The sequence below is a fragment of the Odocoileus virginianus genome, chromosome 7 (assembly GCF_023699985.2).
Source record: "Odocoileus virginianus isolate 20LAN1187 ecotype Illinois chromosome 7, Ovbor_1.2, whole genome shotgun sequence".
Classification (NCBI taxonomy): Eukaryota; Metazoa; Chordata; class Mammalia; order Artiodactyla; family Cervidae; genus Odocoileus; species Odocoileus virginianus.
In genome coordinates this window covers 630,875-643,258 of record NC_069680.1, presented here as the reverse complement: position 1 = coordinate 643,258, position 12,384 = coordinate 630,875, and the positions used below count along the sequence as shown (strand labels likewise).

The following is a 12,384-nucleotide window of genomic DNA, read 5'->3' as shown; positions in this document are numbered from 1 at the left end:
TGTGACCTTAAAAGAAAACTGACTAGGAAAAAAACTCAGCATGCAATGCCGAGTAGCAGGAAACCTGGAGTTGTAACTAGGAGGTGAGATTCTTTTTTTTTTTTAATTTTTCATTTACTTTTAGTAGTTGGAGGCCAATTATTTTACAATATTGTAGTGGTTTTTGCCATACATTGACGTGAATCAGCCATGGAGGCGAGATTCTTGTCCTAGATCTGTTCCTACTTGCAAGTCACTTGACTTTCAGATTTTTTGCTTCCTTTTCTGTAAAACAAGATTTCAGTGATCCACAGGATCTTTTTTGCAGCCCTAAGGGTCTATGATTTGCCTGCTTATACAGAAGCTAAAGGCTTATAGAAATTTCTTCCAAGCCTCAAATTATAGGACAAAGATTGAAAGCAGCAGTTCTCTGGACCAGCAGCATCAGCATCACCTGGGAGCTTGTTAGAAATGCAAACTCTCAGACCTTGTCTCAGACCTACTGACTCAGAAACTCTGGGGTGAGAGCAGGCATCTGTGGTTCTGATGCAGGCTCAAATTTGAGAACCACTATCTAACATGTGGGTTTAAAGTTGTGCATATCTTTGCCCAGCAAAGGAAACCACCAACAAAAATAAAAGACAGCTACTGAATAGGAGGAGATATTTGCTAATGAGATGACCGATAAGGGTTTAGTTAAATTGGAGATCTCAGTTTGAGCTCCAGTTCCATCACTTACTAGCTCAAGTAACCATAAACAAGTGGCATAACTTCTTGAAACCTCAGTGCCCTCATTAAAAAAAAAGAAACAAAAAACAAAAAAAAACAACAGGAATACATTCCTTATAGGGAGATTGTGAGGATGAAATAACGCATTTTCAGTACTTGGTGCATAGCACACAGAAGTGTCCTGTTGACGGGAGCTATTACCCAATTATTCTAAAGTTTATTTTTCAAGGGCTTTATCATTAAGGACTGATTCCAATACTATTTTATAATGATAATAAATTATTTCTAAAATAGCAACAATAGCAGGTCCACTACGTTCTCACTTGACGTCTTTTCCTCGTGTGTTTCACTTGTCACATGCCTCTCGTTCTCTCGTGCCCACTGTCTCCCAGCCCCTTTTTCTCCGTCTTACCTTTTAGCTTGCATTCTTCTATCTGAGTCACCACCCCCGTGTCATTCTCCTTTTCTGCCGGCCATCTATAGATGTACAAATTCGTGTGAGAGGAGCCCGCATCCAGCACAATCCCAAACTGAGGGCAAAACAAACCGAGAACTTGTCAGCATTACATCGTCCTTTTCCACATTCAGCTTGCAACAGAAAGGATACAAAGACAGGGGCTTTCAGAAACAGGAGAAAGTATTTCAACTCATGGTGAGGGTGGGTCGGGTTTTGAGGGAGTGAGTGTGTGGAGTTGTGCTGATCACAAGATCTACCAACACACCAGTCCCTCTAGAACTATGGCTCTCAGCGTGAGCTGCACATTAGCAATATCCAGGCTTTACCCAAGGAGGGGCCTGCCATTGGAAGCTTCTCAGGTGATCAATATACTGAACTAGCTGAGACAATAGAAAGGGAATAGAAAGCAATTAATCCATCAGTTCCCAAGCCTGGAATCATGTTAGAATCATCTGAAGAGTTTCAAAGGCTACTGCTGCCAGTGTCTGACCCCCAGATTTGTGATTTGATTGGACTGGTATGTATGAGGTCTGGAAGAGAGATATTGAAAATATTAAGTGTACCTGTTTTTTTTATTACAAATATAACTATAAATTGTATTCAATAAATTTTAAAAGATTTGTACTTTGATTTCATGATTTTGGTTCTTAAGCATAGAAGCCTTGGAAGGAAGAATAAATAAAGCAAAGGAAGAGGGTAGAGGAGGAAGGGTAAGAAGACAATAAGAGAAAGAATGAGGTGGCCAGAACAGAAAATTGCCACTTCATATTTCATGAGGATGGGAAATGCACCAGCAAGTGTTGTGAGGAGTATTCTATAAGAATTATCTGACTTAACCTTCAGTGCTATAAAGTATGTACTGTTTTCATCCCCAATATACAGATGAGAAATGAAAGTACAAGGATGTTAAGTAATTTCCTCAAGATACAAAGTGATTAGGTGATGGAGCCTGGATTTGGATCAGAGTTAGACCTAACAAAGGCCTTGTGTTTCTAACACAGAGGAACAGAGGAGCAAGGTCTGGACAATAGTTTTCCAATTGGTGCCTCATTGAAAGGACTTCTAAAGAGGGATGACTATAGCAAAGTGTCCTGATAAATTTTTGCACATATGCCCATCCATATAAATCACCACCAAGATGAAGGTCAGTTCAGTCGCTCAGTCGTGTCTGTTTGCAACTCCATGAACCACAGCATGCCAGGCTTCCCTGTCCAACACCAACTTCCGGAGCCCACCCAAACTCATGTCCATTGAGTCAGTGATGCCATCCAACCATCTCATCCTCTGTTGTCCCCTTCTCCTGCCCTCAATCTCTCCCAGCATCAGGGTCTTTTCAAATGAGTCAGCTCTTTGCATCAGGTGGTCAAAGTTTTGGAGTTTCAGCTTCAACATCAGACCTTCCAATGAACACCCAGGACTGATCTCCTTTAGGATGGACTGGTTGGAGCTCCTTGCAATCCAAGGGACTGTCAAGAGTCTTCTCCAACACCGCAGTTCAAAAGCATCAATTCTTCGGCACTCAGCTTTCTTCACAGTCCAACTCTCACATCCATACATGACCACTGGAAAAACCATACCTCGACTAGATGGACCTTTGTTGGCAAAGTAATGCCTCTGCTTTTTAATATGCTGTCTAGGTTGGTCATAACTTTCCTTCCAAGGAGTAAGCGTCTTTTAATTTCATTGCTGCAATCACCATCTGCAGTGATTTTGAAGCCCAAGAAAATAAAGTCTCTCACTGTTTCCACTGTTTCCCGATTTATTTACCATGAAGTGATGGGACTAGATGCCATGATCTTAGTTTTCTGAATGTTGAGCTTTAAGCCAACTTTTTCACTCTCCTCTTTCACTTTCATCAAGAGGCTCTTTAGTTCTTCTTCACTTTCTGCCATAAGGGTGGTGGCATCTGCATATCTGAGGTTATTGATATTTCCCCCGGAAATCTTGAGTCCAACTTGTGCTTCTTCCAGCCCAGCGTTTCTCATGATGTACTCTGCATATAAGTTAAATAAGCAGGGTGACAATATATAGCCTTGATGTACTCCTTTTCCTATTTGGAACCAGTCTGTTGTTCCATGTCCAGTTCTAACTGTTGCTTCCTGACCTGCATACAGGTTTCTCGAGAGGCAGGTCAGGTGGTCTGGTAGTCCATCTCCTTCAGAATTTTCCACAGTTTATTGTGATCCACACAGTCAAAGGCTTTGGCATAGTCCATAAAGCAGAAATAAATGTTTTTCTGGAACTCTTTTGCTTTTTCAATGATCCAGTGGATGTTGGCAATTTGATCTCTGGTTCCTCTGCCTTTTCTAAAACCAGCTTGAACATCTGGAAGTTCATGGTTCATGTATTGCTGAAACCTGGCTTGGAGAATTTTGAGCATTACTTTACTAGCATGTGAGATGAATGCAACTGTGTGGTAGTTTGAGCATTCTTTGGCATTTCCTTTCTTTGGGATTGGGATGAAAACTGACCTTTTCCAGTCCTATGGCCACTGCTGAGTTTTCCAACTTTGCTGGCATATTGAGTGTAGCACTTCCACAGCATCATCTTTTAGGATTTGAAATAGCTCAACTGGAATTCCATCACCTCCACTAGCTTTGTTTGCAGTGATGCTTCCTAAGGCCCACTTGACTTCGCATTCCAGGATGTCTGGCGCTAGGTGAGTGATCACACCATCGTGATTAACTGGGATGTGAAGATCTTTTTTGTACAATTCTTCTGTGTATTCTTGCCACCTCTTCTTAATATCTTCTGCTTCTGTCAGGTCCATACCATTTCTGTCCTTTATCTTTGCATGAAATGTTCCCTTGGTATCTCTAATTTCTTGAAGAGATCTCTAGTCTTTCCCATTCTATTGTTTTCCTCTATTTCTTTGCATTGATCGCTGAGGAAGGCTTTCTTATCTCTCCTTGCTATTTTTTGGAACTCTGCATTCAAATGGGTATATCTTTCCTTTTCTCCTTTGCTTTTGGCTTCTCTTCTTTTCACAGCTATTTGTAAGGCCTCCTCAGACAATCATTTTGCTTTTTTGCATTTCTTTTTCCTGGGGATGGTCTTGATCCCTGTCTACTGTACAGTGTCACAAACCTCCGTCCATAGTTCATCAGGCATTCTGTCTATCAGATCTAGTCCCTTAAATCTATTTGTCACTTCCACTGTATAATCATAAGGGATTTGATTTAGGTACACAACATTTTCTAGTCCCCATTTTCTGGTGCCCCTCTCAGTCGGCTTCCCCCACTGGAAGCCATTCTTGACTTCTGTCACCATGGAGGAGTTCTGCCTGGTTTTGAACTGCAGTAAATGGGCTCAGACAGTATGCCTCCCTGATGTCTCACTTCTTTCATTCTACAAGTCTCTAAGATGCATTCAGGTTGTGAGTATCCATAGTCTGTCCCTTGTCATTTCTGTGGAGTGCTTCATTATATGCATGCACTGTATGTTTATCCATTCCACTGCTGGACATTGGAGTGGTTTCCAAATGTGAAAAACATTTTGTGGGCTTAAGCACCCATTTATTTCAGGTATTTACGCAGGAGTAGACTGCCCAATGGTCTTCCCACGTGGCGCTAGTGGTAAAGAACCCACCTGCCAATGCAGGAGATATGAGATGTGGATTCAATGCCTGGGTTGGGAAGATCCCCTGGAGGAGGGCATGGCAACCCACTCCAGTATTCTTGCCTGGAGAATATCATGGACAGGGGAGGCTGGTGAGCTACAGTCCATGGGGTAACAAAGAGTTGGACAAGACTGAAAGAACTTAGCACACAAGCAGACTGCCCAATGCCCATTTTGAGCAATTAATACTCATCTTTGGTGACATCCCTGGGTTTAATCAGGAAAATAAATGACATGGTTACTAATGTCTGCCACAAGCTTGTGAGGAGAGTATGGTGGCTTGGGTGCCTTTTATTTGTCACCCCTATCCTAGAGAGAAACATGAAGCAAAGTAAATGGAAGGGATAGGAAAGTAACAGGATGAGAAACCAAGGAGGTGCTTCTCAAGTGTGAGCCAGCCACTCACTTGAGTCACACTTTGCTGCCCATCTGAGCTGCAGACCTCACAGTGTGGTCTGCCACTTGACACTGCTTAAGTCAGCAGTTGTTTTACATCTATCGCCTCATATTGTCTTATCACCTGGGAAGAACCTAAGAGCCTCCAGGGAGAAAAGAAGAATTAGAATTAACTGACCTCCCTAAACAGCTGCAGAGAGCTAAATGTCAAGCTTATTGAGGTGTCAAGTTTTCTTCCATTTTGCCACCAGAGAGTGCCACTGTCCTGGTGTCCTCCCTGACCTTCCATTACCTCCACAGTGCTCTCTGCCCCCTTTTGCACACTGGGACTTCCCTATGGTGACCAGCATTACACCCTTATAAAGAAAAGGGCCTGCGTGCTGGTTTTGGGCACGGTGAAGAAGGAAATGGTACAGACTCCTCTGCAACTAGGCCTGCAGTGAGATCAAACCAACAACCGCCTGACCTGATGATCGCTGTGGACAGACAGGAATCTAACTGAGGTCTGGGGCCTCTGAACCCATGGGAAACCTCCCAGCATGGAGAAAGAGCTTCAGGGCTTACATGGCAGAAAACCCTGCTTTTCCCTAGCAGGGTCCCTGAATTCTTCCTGCTAGAAAATGTTCTAACCACAGAAGTACATGATAAAAGCTAGCAAGGCAGCAGTGCAAGCAGCCTTACTCTGAAATCAGGATGTTCTATTCTGTCTACTCTGTTGACATGAAAGTTACTCTTCCAGTAGAACAGAGGGACCAGGCTTGCTCCTATCAGCCTGTTTCACCAAGGCCTTACACAGTGAGGTGGTTGAGAAATGAAAACTTTCACCACATTTCATTTGACAAGTGCTTGAGAAGGGCAGGTAGAGCGACTTTAACACAGGAATTGACATATACATTTCACCTTATATATATAGCAACTAAACTGTTTTATTGTACTAAATGTTTTTTGTCTTCCAAAATGGATTGCACACACACACACACACAAATTGGCATCGCTTGCTGTTTTATGGATAGGTAAAGCTTGATTGTTTGAAAATTCTTAAATTTGAACATTTGGGGTGTTTGCCTTTCATTGTTGCAACACTAAAAGCATATTCATTTGCCGTTCATCGCTGGCTCATTATAGAGTTAGAAGTTCATTTCACCTAACTGAAATGAACATTCACAGTTCATTTCCAGAGCAGTTTGACTTGAATGGGTACTTAAATAGTTATGCCTCACCTGACAAATCTATAACCCCGGGAGCCACTAGCTTTTATTCTCTTTCCTCATACCAGCATTTTCCAAAGCACTAAGCCTGCAAGGACCTGGGTGAAGAAAGCTTCCCAGAAGTTTGGGGAATGCTTGCTCCCTATCCTGGGCTCATGAACCCACTATGTAGTGACTGCTTCAGAGAAGTCTGACAGTGGAGAAACCAGCTTAACTTTGTTTAAGCTGGCATCCCCCAGACTCAGTGACAACAGAATTATGTTTTAAATACAATCTCCACCCTATAGAAATACTTTGTGAAATGCTTGCCATGTTATCACTCTACCTAGTGTTTCTCTAGCCCGTATGTCCTTCACATCAAAGAAAAATCCAAGATTTGAGCAGTGAGCTAGAGATCTGACATCCTCTTAATGTTATTTTCAATATTACTTTATTTTTTAAAAGTGCTACAAGTTTATTAAATAGTATCTAGAAAATTGAAAGAAAAGGAAAAAAGACATTTACGATTTCATTACGATTTCATTACGATTTAGACATCACTGTTCCTTTATTTCCTTCTGATCTTTTTCAATTCATGGTAATTTTTATATAGTTGTGATCAGACTGTGTAAACCTTGATCTTAAGCTAGTTTTTGGTCATGCACATGACTTTGTCAATCATAATTGGTCTTGAAGAGCTATTGAGTGAATTGAAGCAGTGGTCCAGAAAGAGGGTGTTGGTTCATGAGACACGAATGTTGGAGCCTTGGTGAAGATCCGGAGATGCAGTAGCAACCAAGCCTGAGCTGAGGGAGACTAGAGGCCATGTGGAGGTGGGGAAGATCCTGTTTTAGGATGGAAATAATTCTACCTCTGCAAATGTCATAAGCCCAGCTTCTGAGTAAGTCTCCTTCAATGTGAAAAGAAAGAGAAAATTGGAACATCAGATGACGCGCTTCTACCCTTGACTCGGCAAAACTGGGATGTTCAACCCTCTCCTTGCTCAGAAAACAACTGCCCTCACACTATTCTACTCTCTGTTCCCCACTGGCCATGAGATTTCTGTTCCAGAGCCTTGACCTCGAGAGCCCTTCACCTGAGACCCAGCCCTGTTTGACCTTCTCAGATTCAAATCTGCCCTCTTAATCCATGCCTCGGAGTGCCTGTGTTTTTCCTCTAAAGACAGTACTTACAACAATGTGTAATTACATATTTACGTGACTAGTTGATTAATATCTGTCTTCCCTATTAGATTCTAAGCCATGTTAGGGCAGGTCTGTGTTGCTTACTATGGTATATCCAGTATCTACCATGGTAGATCCTATTATGTGTTTTGTCCTATTCCACAAAAATGGAATTCAACAGACAATTGCTGAGTCACACGAACAAATGAGGGGAGTTAGAACTATATGGTCCCTAAACTCCTTCCAGTCCTAAAAGACGTGAATATTCACAGTCTAGTATAAAGTAATACCATGGGGCTGAGTTCCATCCCTCTCCCACAACAAAAACCCCAGAAGTCAGGTAACATGCGCTACAGTGTGCATTAACTTTTTTGGTTTCTTCACACATATTGGTCCTTCATAATCTTTCTTAAAAGCCCTGTAGCTTTAACGGTAACTTCAGCAACCTCATCCCTCTGTTTCTGTGAGCCCTTTAGAATAAACAGAGCTTGTCCTTTTGAACGACTCTATAAACAAATCAGGTCTCCATCAGCTACAGTGATGCTGGCAGCACCTGGAAACAATTAGGGACCATTTTCTTCTTTTCTTTTTTCTTTAGCTGGAGTTACTAGACCTTTCATACAAACTGCAGTTTTGTTTGTCTATTATTTTTATTTTTTTAATTGTGGTAAAATACACAGAACCTACAATTGACCATTTTAACTATTTTTAAGTGTACAGTGTGGCATTAAGTACATTCATACTATCGTATAGCATCACCACCTCTCATCTCCAGGTGTTGTTGCTTTGTTTTTGTTATTTTGTTTTGTTTTTAAATCCAGTGGAGTGAAAATACTATAGATATTTTCCAAGAGTATTTGAGGTTAAAAATTGATGCAAATTCTTCCAAATTCTCCATTAAAAAAAAAGATAAAATCACAAGCACTGTCTCAAAAATAGCACTTCAGTTCCCAGTGACAAAAGCAGATGCCGGCACAGGTTAGCAGCAGTTGGAAATCTTGGGAGCACCAGCTCAGTGACCACATCACACCAAGAGCTGAGGGCCTTTCCTCAAACTCATCCCCAAAGCAGTGTGGACAGCTGGTCTCCACTGTGAGCTGCCGATGCACTGGGCACTCTGATAAGTGAGTTGGTAGTCCTATTCCATTTAATCCTTACAACCATCTTCCAAGTAGCTATCATCACCATGTTACATATAAGAAAACTGACATGTAGAGAGAATTTGCTTGCCAGAAGTCTCAAAGCTAGCAAATGGCAGGTCTGGAGTTGAAATCAAAGCGGTCTGGCCCTTGAGCTAGCATTCCAGGGGAAGTGGCAACTTTTAATGAAGGCATGTGGTTTGGGACAGGGTCAGTTTGGTGCCTTAGAGAGAAACCTGTGGGGTTCTGTGTGTGCTGGAATGTGCAATGCTTGTGCTGTAGCAATATCCTGACAGGTTGCTAGTTGCCAGTGTTCGGTGACAAGCTAGCGATTTAGGAAGTGGTGAGCCAAACGGACCTCAAAGCTACCTCCCCACCAGGTCCACAGGACCAAAACACTTTCCCAGGGGACATTTAGGTACAGCTAATGATTCTTCAGGTCCAAGTTTGTTTGTTTTAATGTGGTCACTGCATATTTACCCGGCAGCAGTTCCCAGACTTTAATGTCATGAGAATGGCCCAGGATGCCTGTTACTGTGTGGATTCCTGGGCCCTACACACTGGAGGTCTGAATTATGTAGGCTCTGAGAATGAGGATGGGGAGCCAGGACCCAGAAGGCATCCTGAGGCAGAGGCCTGCCTCCCACACTGACAAATTCTGCTGTCCTTCTTCACATCCTCTTCACATCCAAGCAGTAAGCCCACTCTACTCACTGAGTCAGCAAACTTCTGTGAGGCAACCACCCCAGTCAGATGCTGTGCTGGCCGTAATTTAACATTTATTCTGTTGACAGTTCAGTTAATGGTTGTGTCTTCCACTAGACTATAGCTTCGTGAGGATCAGGACCTGGCCAGTTTTGCTCATTGCTGTATTCCTAGGGCCTAACGCAGAGTAGATGGTCAACGACCATTTATTAAATGAATGAATGAAGTGAAAGGGTAAGAAAATATTGATATATGCGAAGACAAATGAAACCCAGTCCTTGCCTCAGAATGCTTACAACCTGGGTGGCTGGGCAAGTAAGCCCATCAGTACAAAAAAGAGTTCTTGTGTTTTGTGAGATATGGTCAGGCATGAGGCAACCACTTTCCAAACAGGCTGAACCCAAACTGGATCAGGCAGGAAGATGACAAGACTGGATCTTTGGAACTGGAGGGCTGACCTGAACTGGGCTAGAAGAGAGTGAGTCAGATGGGAAGAGGCAGGGAAAAAGATAAGTGGCGATTTGTCACCAGGCAGACAGGCTGCAAAGATGATAATGATAACACATAAGTTACCAATGACAAGGGTGTGTGGTGGGCCAGCATCCTGTTCTAAACTTCACCCTGCGTTTACTTTATCCTACTTAATTCCCACAGTAATCTACAAGATATCAGTGATCAGCTCTGTCTTAAAAATGGAGAAACCGAGGCTCAGACAAGTTATGTCCTATCTTTATAAGAACAGAGCTGAGGTTTAAACCCAGGTGGTGTGAAGCCATGGCCCCTGCTGTGTTGCACTCCGAGCAGACAGAATTAAAGACCCCCGCAATAAGACAGGGATGAAGAGTCAGGAAATGTGTAGAGAGATAGCCAAAAGCCTTCCCATTCAGAAGCATATGGCCACCACCCTCTTTAAACAGAAGTGTGGAGAGATTGTTCTCAACATGACATCCAAGGTGTTCCATCTTTACCTTAAAAGGTCCTCTAAGGAATCTAATGATAAATAAATAATTATAAATAAATAAATTTGGAAAGGAGTATGTCAAGGCTGCTTATTGTCACCCTGCTTATTTAACTTATATGCCAAGTACATCATGCTTGGATGAAGCACAAGCTGGAATCAAGATTGCTTGCCAGGAGAAATATCAATAACCTCAGATATGCAGATGACACCACCCTTATGGCAGAAAGCAAAGAAGAATCAAAGAGCCTCCTGATGAAAATGAAAGAGGAGAGTGAAAATGACGGCTTAAAGCTCAACATTCAAAGAACTAAGATCATGGCATCTGGTCCCAACACTTCATGGCAAATAAATGGGGAAACAGTGGGAATAGTGATAGACTTTATTTCGGGGGGCTCCAAAATCACTGCAGATGGTGATTGCAGCCATGAAATTAAAAGACGCTTGCTATGAAGAAGAAAAGCTATGACCAACCTAGACAGCATATTAAAAAGCAGAGACATTACTTTGCCAACAAAGGTCCATCTAGTTAAAGCTATGGTTTTTCCAGTAGTCATGTATGGATGTGAAGGTTGGACTATAAAAAAAGCTGAGTGCTGAAGAATTGATGCTTTTGAACTGTGGTGTTTGGGAAGACTCTTGAGAGTCGCTTGGACAGCAAGGAGTTCCAACCAGTCCATCCTAAAGGAAATCAGTCCTGAATATTCGTTGTAAGGACTGATGTTGGAGCTGAAACTCCAATACTTTGGCCACCTAATGCGAAGAACTGACTCACTAGAAAAGGCCCTGATGCTGGGAAAGATTGAAGGCGGGAGGAGAAGGGGAAGACAGAGGATGAGATGGTTGGATGGCATCACCGACTCGATGGATATGAGTTTTAGCAAGCTCCAGGGGTTGGTGATGGACAGGGAAGCCTGGCATGCTGCAGCCCACTGGGGTCGCAAAGAGTTGAACATGACTGAATGACTGAACTGAACTGAAAGGAATCTAATCACTAAGATCTGATGGACCTCAGTGTCTCTCAAGTTATCCCGTTAATACATTAATTCCATGGCAATTCCTTAGTTTCAGCCTAATCTGCCTTGTCTACACAATGTCACGAATATCCTATCTGGTCTCTCCTCTTCTAATCTGCTCTCCAGCCAAGAGGAATCTCAGAAACACAATCTGCACCCCTGTTTGCTTCCCAGGTAGCTCAATGGTAAAAAATCTGTCTGCCAACACAGGAGACACAAGAGATGCGGGTTCTATCCCTGGCTTGGGAAGATTTCCTAGAGGAGGGCATGACAACCCACTCCAATATTCTTCCTGGAGAATCCCATGGACAGAAAAGTCTGCAAGGCTACAGTCCGTCGGTTGCAAAGAGTCAGACACGACTGAGCACACATGCACACACCCTGTTTGAAATCTTCTAAGCAGTGGTTGACAAGCATGACTGCTCATTAAAATCACCTGGGAAGGTTTCAAAACATACCAGTGCCTGGGCTTCACCCCCAAAGATTCTGATTTAATTGACCCAGGGTAGAGTTCAGAAATTAGTATTTCTAAAAAGCTCTCCAGGAGCTTTTAATATGGAGCCAGTCTTGAGCACTGCTACAGCTGAATGAGATACCCATCCCTGAGCTAGTCATACTCAGATTGAAGTCTCCTCTCCCACCATTCCTTCCTGCCCTATGTTCAATACTCTAGCCATGATGAACTGTTGGTGATTCCCCAGGATCATCTGTTTATTTTAAGCTGCCACTCTGCAACAAATGGTATGGTCTTTGTCCAGAAAATGTCCTAGCTCACCTCTTGTCAAACTCCTTAGTGTTCTTCTTTGCTTGGCCCCAAGGCCACCTCCTCCGTGAAGTCTTCATGTGACTAGGCACAATTGGTGACTCCTTCCTCTGGGCAGCTGTAGCACTACACCTACCTCCATATTCACATGTCTCTATTGTTCTGAAACTATGTGTACAAACGACTCTCTCTCCTACATAAGGGTATCAGAACAGTGATGCTTCAGATAATTTTGGTGGCCACTTCGTGTTTT

General features: G+C 42.7%; 1 protein-coding gene across 20 annotated transcripts in view; it reads right to left on the bottom strand.

Annotated features, from left to right (window-relative positions):
• The window catches only part of CC2D2B (coiled-coil and C2 domain containing 2B), a 221,769-nt gene that overhangs the window by 139,720 nt on the left and 69,665 nt on the right, over positions 1 to 12,384 (bottom strand). For all 20 annotated transcript variants that reach the window (XR_011488596.1, XR_011488595.1, XR_011488594.1 and 17 more), the window contains exon 3: positions 1,121 to 1,238. Coding sequence is in view for 16 of the 20 variants with exons in the window: in XM_070469930.1 (XP_070326031.1) it covers positions 1,121 to 1,238 (118 nt within the window). In the remaining 4 variants the exon portion in view is untranslated. The remainder of the gene's footprint in view (positions 1 to 1,120; positions 1,239 to 12,384) is intronic.